This window comes from Fusarium tjaetaba (assembly GCF_013396195.1).
Source record: "Fusarium tjaetaba strain NRRL 66243 chromosome Unknown NRRL66243_c0000093, whole genome shotgun sequence".
Taxonomy (NCBI): Eukaryota; Fungi; Ascomycota; class Sordariomycetes; order Hypocreales; family Nectriaceae; genus Fusarium; species Fusarium tjaetaba.
The window spans coordinates 38,047-51,959 of record NW_023501289.1 but is presented as its reverse complement, the minus strand read 5'-3'; the positions used below and the strand labels follow the sequence as shown (position 1 = coordinate 51,959).

The window sequence follows — 13,913 nt, the reverse complement described above, 5'->3', positions numbered from 1 at the left end:
TTAGTGCGGTTTTACTGTAACACCGCCATCATGAAGCTTTCGAATCCGGGAACTGTTCCCGTATACACAATTTCGGGCGCATCTAGTGCCCGACCTCTGCCCGACTGGCTTGCCCGACGCAGAAAGCGAAGTTTGAAGGACGATGCCGAATACCAGAATCGTGTCGAGCTTCTACAAGATTTCGAGTTCGAAGAGGCCAGTAACTGTATCCGTGTCAGTGAGGATGGTGACTGGATCATGAGTACAGGCACATACAAGCCGCAGATTCATGTTCATAACCTACCTCAGTTGTCGCTGTCTTTCGCTCGTCATACCAACTCCCTCAACCACTCATTCGAGCTCCTGTCAACCGATTACTCCAAATCCCTTCACCTTCAGACCGATCGCCGCCTCGAATTCCACACTCCCATGGGTTGCCATTATGAAGTCCGTCTTCCCAGATATGGTCGAGCTCTTGTCTACGACCGGCAATCTACCGAGGCTCTTGTGCCATCCGTGGGCTTGGATGGCGATGGTAAGGGCGAGGTGTTCCGCCTCAACCTTGAGCTGGGACGCTTCATGAAGTCATATCAGGTCGATGTCGGTGACGACGATGAACTTACTGGGGGCGGTTTACAAGGAGGTATTGGGGTTGGCAGCGTCAACACGGCTGCTATCGCTGAGAATACCCACAACCTGCTCGCTTTTGGAACTTCAATAGGAACAGTTGAGTTTTGGGATCCCCGATCCAAGTCCAGGGTCGCCTTGCTAGGAGGCCACGAAGGTGAGGTTACAGCATTAGACTTCAGCCCTTCAGGCCTTTCTATTGTTACGGGTGCTTCCAGTGGCATGATGCAGATTTTCGATCTGCGACGACCCGTGCCCCTCATGAAGAAGGATCAAGGATACGGTTTCCCTGTGCATAAGCTCATTCATATGACGACGGCATCACAAGAAAAGAAGATCCTGTCAGCGGATAAGCGCATCATCAAGCTGTGGGATGAAGAGACGGGAGATCCTTGGACGTCCGTGGAGCCTATCGTGGACATCAACGACGTTGCATGGTGCAAGAACACTGGTATGATCATGACAGCCAACGAAGGCAAGCAGCAGCATGCGTTCTTCGTTCCCCAACTAGGTCCCGCTCCTAAATGGTGCTCATTCTTGGACAACATGGTCGAAGAAATGGCGGAAGAGGTGCACACCGAAACATACGACAACTACAAGTTCTTGACACTACCCGAACTGAAGCAGCTGAGCTTGTCCCACCTGGTTGGAAAGACAAACCTACTTCGACCTTACATGCACGGATACTTTGTGGCCTCCAAGCTGTACGAGCAGGCTAGACTGATTGCCAACCCATACGTCTGGGAAGAGGAGAGGACCAAGCGTATCAAGGATAAGGTCGAGAAGGAACGCGCAAGCAGAATCAGGGGTACTAAGAAGGTCAAGGTCAACCAGAAGATGGTGGACAAGATTCTCAAGAAGCAGGAGAACAGAGCTGAGGTTGACACCAATGTTGGTGTTCTTGGTGATTCCCGTTTCAGCAAGATGTTTGAGGATGAAGCCTTCCAGGTGGATGAGACCACTGGAGAGTTCCGTGCTCTCAACCCAAGCACTGCGGTGGGACAGCAGGTTGATTCGAAGGCTCCGGCCCGTTATCAGGGCAAGGACTCGGACGATGATACGTCCAGCGATGAAGATATGGAGAAGACAGTCCCAGCACCAAGGCGAAAGACCAAGGACGAAGACGTTATCATGCGTGTGTCGTCAACCAGCAACCAGGGACGGGCTGTCAAGGACACAGCGCTTGGCTCGAGACAGCAAAAGTCGGGGCGCACTCACCAGGCCAGAGGAGAAGTTGTTGGCGAGCGTCAAGTGTCCTTCATTCCAGAGTCAAGGAGAAAGCAAAAGAAGAGAGAGGAGGAGCTGCCTGCTGAACCCCGGGACAAGCGAACGGGAGCTGCTCGACGCAGCGCCAGTGGCAACACGTTTAGACGGATCTAAGAAACGAGAAAGACAAAACAGGCGCTTGGATTTCATTATCAAAATAGCAAAGGCGTTAATGCTCAGTTCGTGGAGTAAAGATGAGACAGCCCATGCGTGGAAGGTTACTATTTATACATGGATGATACCCGGATCCTGTCCGTTGGAAACACCAATTTGAGACCACAACCATCAAATACGTGGCTGACAACTTCCATGACCACTCCTGCCACCGTGACTGCCAGCTGCACACCACAGTGAGGATCTCCCTCTGCTGCTTCTTTTTCACTTCTTCAACCACTTCTTCTCCTTACGCTTTGCCTTGGCTTGAGCTAGACCCTTTTCAAGATCCTCAGGTCGAATTCTCGGTGTCGGAGGGACATCATCATCAGCAATCCTTGTACGATTACGATGAGATGGAACAGGTCCGTCTTTAACTGATGAAGGGAACTCTGTTCTCCGCGGTGTGAGAGCTGTAACAACTTTGCGGGCGGACTTCCTGATTGTCTCTCGCATTGTCCATTCGCGCCTCTTTGCTATGAAAAAGAGAGCGGCTGTGGAGACTATAAGAAAGTCAGTCAGTGCATGCAAACTATTATAAGGAGAGAGATGCATACTGCCGATCAAACTGACGACAACAACGACAACGATGATAGCAATCATGCCGCCTTGAGAGATAGAAACGGAGTTGCCTGAGCTGTCACCAGCAGCACCCGCCTCAGTGCCAGAGTCGGCACTTGGAGCACTATCATCATAGCCCTCCGACGCAAGAGGAAAAGGGTTACTTGTTGAAGACATTGTCTTTGAGTTTGTGTAAGCTGGTGTAAGGATATGGGCCGCTCGAGAAGCTGCACAAGAAGGTTCACAGAACCTGGGATATATGAAAAAGGAAGAGTACCATGTAATTAAGATAGAAGGGCTAGGAAATTTTCAAGAATACCGCCTCTTTGGCGAGGGCAGCCACTTGTATATACATCCCCAAACCTTTGGTTCCTCATCCTCCACAAGCGTAGTACTCAGACCCTGGCATCCTTGATACCTACTTGGCTCTCAAGTCCCGAGTATTCAAGACGAATCATCATTGAATTTTCATCACGGGGCCGAGACTCAAGCACAGCAGCAGGAACCGCGATATAGTAACACGCGCATCTGTGATTGGTGACAATCCAGCTCGAAGCGCTGAGCGGCGAAGCCTCAAACAGGGGTCCAGCCAATAAGACTTCAGATCCGGACTTTATCAACCTCGATGCCTGTACTTCGTCACGCGCCAAAGGGTGATTAATGCAGGGCCGTTATTGTGCGCAACGGAATTTTCATATTTTTCACAGTGATGAGCCGCCGGATTGGTTCTGCAAAACCTTAGTTTGGGGGATTAAGTCGTAATGCATGTGGGTGTTGGATATTCGTTTCACTCTGTGATGTTGGGCCGGTGATAACGGCGGTTGACAATGATCAACTAGCGGTGGCCCATGCATTGTTGGCGTCCCTTTCTGAACCGAAGCGCCAGGGGTCGTTGTTGGTTCTTTATATGCTTATCGTGTAAGTTGACCTGCAGCCGTTGTCGTGGTTTTGACAGCGTTTGAGATTGATCTTGGCAGAAAGAGAAGACACTGAACTCCAGGTAACCGCCGTTCTAGATTTTGCTTCTAAGCGAAAAACTTGGCGATGCAATGTTGCATCATCTTAGATCTGGTTTACCTGGTATAAGCGCCAGGTTTAGTAGTTGAAATAGATTCATGGCCCTGCTCAGGCTGATGCAACCATGCTAGGTGATACAAAAACGAGGCCTCCTTTACGGTTCCCTTCTTTCGACTCCGTGTATGTTGAATGCTTGTATAATAGCCGAAGATCGTATATAAGTCTGACTTCTTTCAGTCAGCGTAAAGCACCACGGCATCTAGTCACATTCACAATTTGCCTAGAACATCTCCCAATGCAACTTGTAGGTAGCTTAGTCGAGGTGCAAGCTGATAGAAGTTAAGAAGAAACACGCCACTATTTCTCTCTCGAGTATTCTCAAATAAATGAAGCCAGATAATAAGCTTGACTAATACAATTAAGGAGGTTATTTACACTACCTGGAAGGACGGGGTCAGGCCACGAGTGAAAACAGTGTGATTATAGGTACTACTTTCTAATCAGTTTACGTATTCCTTCACCCCTCAGAAGTATAAGGTGAAAATCATCCGGATAATTCGTACGGTACCTTGGTTGAATTCCTACACCTCAGAGGCCAGAAGAAGGAACGCCGCCCGTACCTTAACAGTTTAGGTACCTTAGGTAGAAAACGCGAGGAACTCCCTTCACTACTGCCTTAGTACTAAGGTAGTAACCTCCTTATGTTATCCTTCCTAAGGTAATGTTCCTCCTGCTCCAAGCTTTTCGAGATATACCTAGGTACCTTACCTGATTCCGCTCAAAGTCTGCCCGCGGCAGGCACCAAGGGGCAGAATGGGCAATGAATCACTGTACCTATTCGTTCCAGGCAGGTGCAGCTTCCCTAAAAGCATATGGCGGGAACTCCAACTGGAAGCCGCATCATAAACACCTTCCAACATGAAAGGACGGCTGAGAGAAGAAGGAGGGTTCAAGCCAGCCTAAGGTTTGGGGACTTTTTCTCTTTTCTGCCAACTCACGTTGTCATTTTCAACTTATTCACATCACCCCTACGCCCAAAGCCGAAGATACCCTTCTACATCTCAACGTAACACGGAGCTTCTTTCTTTGTAAATCGTGAGGTTTGGCTGGCCTACCAGCTACTCAGGAGCAGATGACCGCCTCACCAGACCCGAGACCCAGAGCATCATTCAGTAGAAGCAGCAGCCAGATCTCTTTTGGACCTGTTGACGATGGAAGAGATTTCAATAGCCTCGGATCGGTCATCCCAGATTCCCAGGCCGCGCCTAATACTTTTTCGAATCAGCTTCATCTCAGGAGATTCTCGATACCAAGAGAGGAGGTTTCGACATCAACAATGGCCGAAGGCTTCTGCTTTGCCGAAAAGAAACCTCCCCGTCCTGGGCAGTTCTCGCGGAGACCTAAACCTGAGCAGTCTCAAGCAACCGATACTTCCCAATTCTTCCCTATGCCGACAAACATTCCTGCTAAACACTCTCCACCCAGTCCACTACACGCCCCTGTCCATATTCATATACGTGCGGCACCTTTAGATCTCCCTGAGCTTGGTCTAACAGGGAGCAAAGTTCTCTCCGAGATTTCTTCGCATCATAATGAAGAAAACCTCAGTGGTCGGTCGGATAATTCTTCGAGTCACACCATAATTCCACTGGAGAAACCTTCTACACGAGAAAGCCCTGGTGAAGCGTCAGTCATCTGTATCGATAGCTCCGGGCTCTCTCATGAAATCATATCAGAGGCTTCTGATATAAACGCACCACCTCCAACAGAAACTGGATCTATCTTGGATGCTTCTCGCTTCAGTAAAGGGGCTACCAAAGCTCAAGTTTCTCAACTGCTAGGGAAACAGGCGAAAATTTCTCTACCTCACATCAAAGGCCATGGTAAGTTACGAAACGCGAAGCTCAATGGTCATTCACGCTAAGGCTCAAGTCTAGGACGCCAACTTGAAGATCTAAAACTTCCCCTTCCATATATTACCCGTGTTGACCGAGTCTCACATCAAGCGCCCTCTTCCAGTGTTTGTGGTGACCTGGAGGCACCTGTTCCCCGGACTCCCATGACCACTACAAAGCCCCGAAATCGTGTATCCCGTGGTCACTGGCCGACTCAGCCCCCATCGGCATCTAAATACCACAGAGTGTCCGAAAGAACCAATGACCGCCCAGCTTCCAGGAGCAGCAATATCTCAAGAAAACGCTCAGCTAAACAGAGAGTCTATCCTCCACCAATATTTGAGCCTGACCGAAAGAAAATTGCAATGCAGAACGTGGCTGAATACTGGAATGAGTGCATACAGATCGCTGAAGCTGAGCGTCAGGAGGCCCTTCAGGAGATTACAATTCTTGAGGATAAGTTGCAGCACACTCAGAAGGCTTTAGAAGAGTCTGTGCAACTCATATCAGAAAAGGATTCTGCGATTGGGGATTCGAAGAGTCGCCTTGACAAGTTGCAAGAAGAAGGATCACTCGCGGAAAAGGAAACTCAAAGATTACAGGGTGAGATTGAGTCTCTTCGCTCCGACTTAATCAAATCTCGAGATCACGAGGCAGCCACTCATGAAAAGTATCGCAAACACCGAGCAAAGCTTAATGAAGCTATTAAAGAACAGCAGGATCTCTTTTCAAGGGTTCGCAATCTTCACAAAGAAGCGAACGATGAGCTGCAAAAGGAGAGGGACAGGCGCGAGAAAGAGGCCAAAGCAGTTGAGCTAGCATTGAAGGACAGTCACAGGAAGCGCGAAGAACTCAAATATTGCATTGAAAAATATCGATCTGAGTCTGAGCAAGAAGCGCAGAAGCGTAAGATCACCGATTATGTTGTATCACAACCATAGACTGACTGTATTGCTTAGAAACCCACACAATTTCCGAGCTACAACTGAGGCTTAAAAATCAGGAGAAGGAAATAAATCGAGAAAGGGAAGCAGCCATTGAACTCCAGAACCGTCTGAAAACGGAAACAAACTTACTGGATGAGGTGAAAACGTTTCGTTCTGATATGTCCTCACTAAGAGAAAGTAACGAGAAGAACAATGAGTGGAGTGAGAAACAGGAAAGGCTAACAAACACCCTTTTGGAGAAGTAAGTCAACATGTCTGCCGAAAGAATCTTGCTAACTAATGGGTAGACTCGAGCTGATGAACGACCATTTGGAGTCGCGCAGTGATGGCCTAATGACGAATGAAGAAGTCAAGACGATGGCGGATAAGTTAGAAACGAGCATTATCTCCCGGTATGTGATTCTTATCTCTCGCTTCGCTTTCCTCGCGCTCTAATCAAGCTTCCAGTTTGATGTCTGAGATACAGAAGATAATCTCGTCCCAAATTGATGCAAAACAGTCAGCCGGGTCTCTTCAGGATATCATCCAGGATCACTTTGAGAAGCTGCATAACAACATTGCTGATCAACAGGAGACTCAATCAAAAGGCCAGCAGTGGCATAAGAAAACACACCAGGCTCTTGTTGAGCATCTAGGCGATATTTCTGCCAAAACCCTTGCCACCCAGAAGACCTGCGACGAAACAAATAAAAGCTTAGCCCGACTTGCTACTGGCCATTCGGTTTGGCAAGAAGGGTTCCAGACTCATATTGACAACAATTTAGCCAAACAGCTTCAAGACCGTGAATCAAAGATCGGGGACCTGGAGGAAACTCTGCACCAGATCTCTCAAGAATGGTCTAAGAAGCTCGATCTCATGAAAACTTCCATGCTTGAGAGCGACGAGCAGGCCAAAGAATACTTGCAAGCAACTATTTGTGATATCAAAACTACGCTCACGACAAAGCTTGAGGAGGAAAGGGTTGCCTCAGAGAAAGAGATCTCCAAGTCTGAAACTATGCAGGCAGCAGTAGAGGCTCATCTTCAACAAGTCAAAATTCAGCTCGAAGCGATGTCATCGAGTGGTCCAGAATCTCAGTTGTTGCGCGAGATGTTGGCTGAAGAACGCAAGAAAACCCACGATCTACAAAAACAGCTTGTTGCTTTGGAGCGTGGCTCCGGTGTAAATGCAGAACTATTCCAGAGACAGATCCAGGATCTCAAAGCAATTGATGCTTTGAAGAACCAGCTAGAAGGAATGACCGAGCAGGTTCCCAGGGTGGAAAATCTTAACACCACATTCAACAAGATGGTTGATCTTAATCAGGTAATGCAGTCCACCGCCTTTTACCTGAGCAAGGAGCGCCACTGGGTTAATGAGAAATTGGGTGTTATACCGCAACCTGACGGCTCGCATGCACCACGAGGGGGCGAGACAGGAACTCAGTCCTCTTACTTTAATGAGCACGTTCCTGAGGAGTCTAAGTCATGTGGTCAAGAGAAGAGTACTGACAGGAAGGGATCGGCCAGTCTGAGTGACCTCACTACTCTTGATTTACATCGCCAGGGAGAAAGATATCGTCGCAAAGTCGTCGTAGCCAGTCCGGCATTGGAAGCATCTTCACCGGCGCCGGCGCCCTCGGTAATACAGGAGCAAACGAGGCGCCGAGAAGGCTCTGCCCCCCGATCTATCCTACGACTTTCGACTGCCTCGACGCAGGAAACCGATACTATCAGACCACCTGCAAATCACAGTCAGTACAACAGGCCTGTGATAGCTAAAGTCAATTCGGCTACAGACTGTAGCAACCCCGAGATGGTTGAACAGATTCGGTCGGGTTTGATCCAGCCAAAGTCTGCACGTCCTAACTGGGACTTCCCTACTATGGAAGATTTTTCCAAAGAAATTCTGCCAAATGGCAAGGATGACGGTGGAATCGGGAAAAAACACAGTATCTCTTTTGTGGACAAGGAAGACCATATCGCATCAACTAACAAACGAGTCAAGTCGGAGGAAGCAACAGCCGACTCGCAACCTAAGAGTTCAGACAGGCCTTTGTTGCTTCGAACACGCCATGTGATCCGAAAGACGTACTCGAAGCAGTCGAACTAATATGCTTACAAACGAAAAGACCGCAGGTAATCGCCATGACGCAGTGATATTGTGTGTCTGGGGGAATTCGAGGTTTCTCCAATTCCTAGACCTTTAAATTTCCGGGGAGCATAGGTAACCAGAATTTAACTTTGTGGAACAATCATGGTGGGTATTTGGTGGTTTGAAGAAGATAATGCGTGAATGGTGGATGGGATGATAATTTGCACCCTGTCATTTGTATCCAAATACCTAGGCAGAGCTCACGCACAAGGCAGGCACAGTAACATGATACTCTGGTCGTTAAATTCAGTGGCATGCGAATGCAGCCATATCCATAAGGGCAATATTGTGATCTATGTTGTACATATATAGTCGCAATTCGAAGAGGCAGGATCCTGATGCCCAAAACTCCAGCGATGCTCTCTAGTGTAGTGTTACATGGCGCGTACGTGGTGGTTTGCAGTCAAAGAGCCAATTCTAGCTCACGCAAGAAACTCGGTTGTCGGGTTCTTGTATCGAACAAGGTATGACGGAGCGAGTGTGGGCGGCTTTCATTTCCTCTTTTTGGTTTCGAGGAACAAGACCTTCTTACGCACTGCCATTGACAGAATTAGCTGATGGGTCCAGGTACTTTCAGTATGTCAGGCCGTACCGATGGGATCGTATTTTAACATGCTCATCATGGGTGCGGTTCTGGGACGCTTGAAGGTGTAGAAGAAGCCAGTCATGGCCATGGAGACGAGGCGCGCATGCACCAGGCGAGCCTTGGCTGTAAGAGAAGAGAGTCAGCAACAGCCTGATTGTGTCGGGTCGGGTCGGGTCGTCTTGAGAGTATGTGCCTACCCTTCTTTGCCATTTCGATAGACGTGGATCAGATGGCTTGATCTTGCTGTACGTCAGTCAGTCGCCGTGATAGTAGAGAATTTACGGATACAGGCGACGTTAGGCGGCTGTCGGCAAAACGTAGCGCCGTAATGGTCGGGCACTGCCATGCTTGACCCCACTAATCATCTCGGTGAGTAGGTCCAAGTATGAGCGCTGTGATGTTCACCGAGAGCTTGAGTTGAAAACATGGCTGACCAATGAGAAGCTGTATTTTTAAGGTGTTGCACCTTATCTGACAATGTTGTATTAGCTGTCTTAAGTTGTCACACAAGCTTTAGTAGCTACTGGTAGGTAGTTATCGTGACAGGGCTACTATACAGGCAAGACATTTGGGGGACTGATCAATTGGTTCTGACTAGATTACTGTACTTGATCCGAGACCGGTGGTCTCGACTATTTAAACCCTTGCACACAATGTCCCTAACCACGATATCGGGCAAATTCTTTGAGAGACAATCTCAACAAGCGGTATAAAAAAAGCCAGAACGTACTGATTTGTACCAAGCATCTAATCCCAGAGGTGAATGTTGCACGGAGATTATCTACGAGGTAGAGTGCGTTTAATCACACAAGCGTGACCATCACAATCTTGGCTCTTACAACCCCAACAAGGACATTGCCCCTCTTTGATTCGAATACATTATCTCGCGCTGTTGTCTTCTACCTATTTCTCGTCAACAATCACAATTGCGGAAACGGATCTGCGGTGACTCCCAGGTATATCTGCGCCCTACTACGTAAAGCTCCCAGTCACAGTTTACCCGCCACGGGAATAAGCGAGACCAAACAGCGGCGAGGTGATAGCGATTTTGACGGGATCTTATTATATTGATCTCCAAACTAGCTCAACAGGTTAGTGGTGAGTGAGTAGCTTATCTGGCCAGACAACAGAGTAACTTTCGCTTCACAATCAGACTCTGGCTCTCAAACCTTGTAGGTCTTGGGCATTATACATATTTATTTTTCCTCTTGCACGTACGTACTTATATTTTGAACGGCAGTTCTTTCAACTACCGTCTCAGCGGCCAGGACCCTTGTATCGTTCCGCATCAAAGCTCCACGCACGCCTCCACAGAGACAGGACAGGATACCACAGAAGAATATCATTTCCTGGCGTCAAAGACCTAATGCTAGCCTGTCGAAGTCCCGTGGCATCGGTCCGCTTCGGCCAGACGCTGCGATGCCAGCCGCCTTTAAAACCTTCGAGGCTGGCTGCTAGCCCCGAGATCAACGAGCCCGGTCAACGATGTGCGAGCACCTTGCGCCCCGCTACCTCAGGTACGTTTCTGAGAACTTCTATGGAAGATTTCTCTGGGTTTTCTTTATTGTCTCGCCCAATTGCGTTGTTTTTTTCTTTATATGCATCTGCGCCCCAGTCTGCAGGGCCGGTCCGGTCCCAGTGAAACGGGAGCGAGATGCTCTTGGAAGATGATCTAGGAGACAAGGACAGAGAAAGACAGCTGAGAGATATGGCGCAAGACACTACGTTCGATTGGATCTCTTATAGCTGTCCTTCATGGCTTTTGTTGCAGCTGCACTGTCATTACCCCTGCACCTTGTTATCCATGTTCTGTTTCAACGTATTACGTTTTATCATGTCCTTCTTCAGCCGCCTCTTTTTTTCTCTTCTGATATGAGAGCGAGTGCCGAAGAGCGGCGTTGGATCCGAGATAGAGTCCGGCTGGTCTCGGGTCAACGAGAGCCTGTTCTGTTGCCTTGTATCTCTTTTTTCCTTTCTTGTTATCAATGTTCGGAGTCTTCCGAGGGCTTCGGACAAAGTGCCCGGAGACCGGGAGAGAGAGGGTATCATGAATTTCAGTCATGGTCATGTGCAGCTGCGTCTGTATGAGTCTGTGCCCTTCCGGGGTCACGTCCCGGCTCCGGGCCTTGAAAGTCAGTCAATGAACCCCAATGTCCAATTTGGAGCACCCTTGCTTGTCTCCAGGTCATCACCCACGCTCTTAGGCTCTAGGCTCTCTCTCCACGCTCTCCCCCAAAGCACCCCCGGATGTCGTCCGTTGATCGGATTGGGTTGAAGCCATTCAATTTGTCTACCTCGTCATGGACACTGCGCTCAAGTCATGCAATCACAAGCATAATGCGCTGATTTTGGGGACCCCATGATTTGATTTGATCTTACTTGAGGTGTTTTGTTTGTCTACAAACCGCACAATCTGCATCACATCCACTCCGGGTCTCCGTCCGTCCCCAGACGTGGGTTGCGCTACGGCCCAAGGTTACGATGTCGATGGCGATGTGTGTTGTGTGAGTGGGTGAGAGTGGATTAGTTAGTTACCTTTTTAGTGAAAGGTTTTGGGTCTCTTCTTTTCTTTGCTTTGCTTTGCTCTGCTCTGCTCTGCTCTGCTTTTTATTACTAACAGTGCTTCTGTCTACGAGAGGATTTCTATTACCTAGACATTAGTTCTGAGCCGAGTCTTTTTCTTGCCTTGTCTTGTCTTGTCCTGTCTCGTCTGCCTGGTCTATTTGTATCAGGCTCTATCCTCTCTTCCCGACTCAGTCGAGTTTCTTCTTTCTTTGATCTTTACCTACCTAGCTCACGATACCCTCTTACACCGACAATAGTGTTGTTTTGGTGTAATACTCTCTCATTGTATGCTCCCCCTCTATCCTCCTCATCTATCTCATCCTTGTCTGATACCTACCTCACCTCACCTCACTTCTCTCACCTTGCTCTCTCCCCTTGACTCAAAACTCAGGCCTACAAAAGCACTGACAATTTACATGATTCGCTTTATAAATATTGGATGATTCGATTGCTAACTCGTTCGACTTTTTTGGTATCTACACAGACTATAAGATTGGTCCCCGTGCTTGCGCTTGGAGTAAATCTATTACTGCCACATCTACCCCGCGACCCTTACTCACCCCGCCAAAAAGTTCTGCTTCTGCTTCTACTACTACTCCCCACTATCATCTTCACCTCTATCCTTATACCTCGACTTCTTCCTCCTCTACCTCATTCTTCTCTACCTATCCTGCCAAAATGAGATTGACTTCAGAGAACATCAACCAGCGAGTCGTCGCTGCCAAGTACGCCGTTCGTGGTGAACTTGCTGTCAAGTCCGAGGAATACCGAGCCAAGATCGCAAAGGGCGATACCGGCGATCTCCCCTTCAAACAGGTTATTTCTGCAAACATTGGCAACCCTCAACAGCTCGACCAGAAGCCCATCACCTTCTTCCGCCAGGTCGCCAGTCTTCTCGAGAACCCTATACTGCTTCAGAACGAGGAGGCCCTCACCAAGCACTTTGGCTACCAGACCGATGTCATCGAGCGCGCCAAGTTCCTCCTGAGCAAGATCGGCTCCGTTGGCGCCTACAGTGCCAGCACCGGTGTTCCTGCTATCCGCGATAGCATCGCCAAGTTTATTGAACGTGGGTTCTGCCGTCGCTTCTGTTTCTGCTGTGTTACTAACTTGTCTCAGGTCGCGATGGCTTCCCTGCAGATCCCGATCACATTTACCTGTCCGCCGGTGCCTCCTCTGGTGTCAACACCCTTCTCAACGTCATCTGCGCCTCCCCTAAGACCGGCATCCTTATTCCAATTCCTCAGTACCCTCTCTACACTGCTACTCTCTCCCTGTTGGACGCCACAGCTGTTCCTTACCTCCTGGATGAGCATAAGAACTGGGGTACCGACGTCGACACCATCCGTGCCTCATACGAAAAGGCCAAGGCTGACGGCATTGACGTTCGATGCATTGTCATTATCAACCCCGGTAACCCTACCGGTGCCTCTCTTCCCGAGGAGGACATCCGTGCTGTCCTTGAGTTCGCCAACAAGGAGAACCTAGTTGTTATGGCCGACGAGGTGTACCAGACAAATGTCTTTGTCGGCAAGTTCCACAGTTTCAAGGCTGTCCTCCGTACCCTTGAGAAGGAGAACCCTGGCAAGTTCGACGGCCTCGAGCTCGCCTCTCTACACAGTGTCTCCAAGGGCATGGTTGGCGAGTGTGGTCACCGTGGAGGTTACTTCGAGCTTGTCAACTTCGATGCCGAGGTCGAGGCCAACATCTACAAGTTCATTTCCATCATGCTCTGCGCTCCTGTTATTGGTCAGTGCATCGTTGAGTTGATGGTCAACCCTCCCAAGCCAGGCGAGCCCTCGCATGAGCTTTACAAGAAGGAGTATGATGGAATCTTCACCGGTCTTCAAGAGCGTGCTACCGCCCTTCACAAGGCTTTCTCTCAGATGGAGGGAGTTGAGTGCGCCGAGCCCCAGGGTTCCATGTACCTCTTCCCCACCATCAACCTGCCCGAGAAGGCCGCCGAGGCTGCCAAGGCAGAGGGTCGAAGCCCAGACGAGTTCTACTGCATGCGTCTCCTCGAGGCCACCGGTATCTGCGTCGTTCCCGGCTCAGGCTTTGGTCAGAAAGAGGGTACCCTGCATTTCAGAACAACCTTCCTCGCACCTGGCACCGAGTGGGTTGGCAGCATCGTCAAGTTCCACAAGGAGTTCCTCGAGAAGTACCGATGAAGCATCAGTCGC

The 13,913-nt window shown here is 49.1% G+C and overlaps 4 protein-coding genes across 4 annotated transcripts; 3 read left to right on the top strand and 1 right to left on the bottom strand.

Annotated features, from left to right (window-relative positions):
* Window positions 1-30: 30 nt before the first annotated feature.
* FTJAE_5009 (nucleolar 10) lies at window positions 31-1,986 on the top strand (the record flags this gene model as incomplete). The annotated part of the gene is made up of 1 exon (XM_037351473.1): window positions 31-1,986. One exon carries the CDS (start codon window positions 31-33, stop codon window positions 1,984-1,986), a length of 1,956 nt encoding a protein of 651 aa, XP_037207904.1.
* A 264-nt stretch (window positions 1,987-2,250) lies between these two features.
* Window positions 2,251-2,763, bottom strand: FTJAE_5008 (uncharacterized protein; the record flags this gene model as incomplete). Its single annotated transcript, XM_037351472.1, has 2 exons — window positions 2,251-2,528; window positions 2,583-2,763. The coding sequence occupies 2 exons, from the start codon at window positions 2,761-2,763 to the stop codon at window positions 2,251-2,253; spliced, it is 459 nt and encodes a 152-aa protein (XP_037207903.1).
* A 2,176-nt stretch (window positions 2,764-4,939) lies between these two features.
* FTJAE_5007 (uncharacterized protein) lies at window positions 4,940-8,537 on the top strand (the record flags this gene model as incomplete). The annotated part of the gene is made up of 5 exons (XM_037351471.1): window positions 4,940-5,486; window positions 5,541-6,404; window positions 6,458-6,686; window positions 6,733-6,837; window positions 6,893-8,537. 5 exons carry the CDS (start codon window positions 4,940-4,942, stop codon window positions 8,535-8,537), a joined length of 3,390 nt encoding a protein of 1,129 aa, XP_037207902.1.
* Window positions 8,538-12,408: 3,871 nt separating this feature from the next.
* On the top strand, window positions 12,409-13,901 carry FTJAE_5006 (alanine transaminase; the record flags this gene model as incomplete). Its single annotated transcript, XM_037351470.1, has 2 exons — window positions 12,409-12,799; window positions 12,850-13,901. The coding sequence occupies 2 exons, from the start codon at window positions 12,409-12,411 to the stop codon at window positions 13,899-13,901; spliced, it is 1,443 nt and encodes a 480-aa protein (XP_037207901.1).
* Window positions 13,902-13,913: the final 12 nt, after the last annotated feature.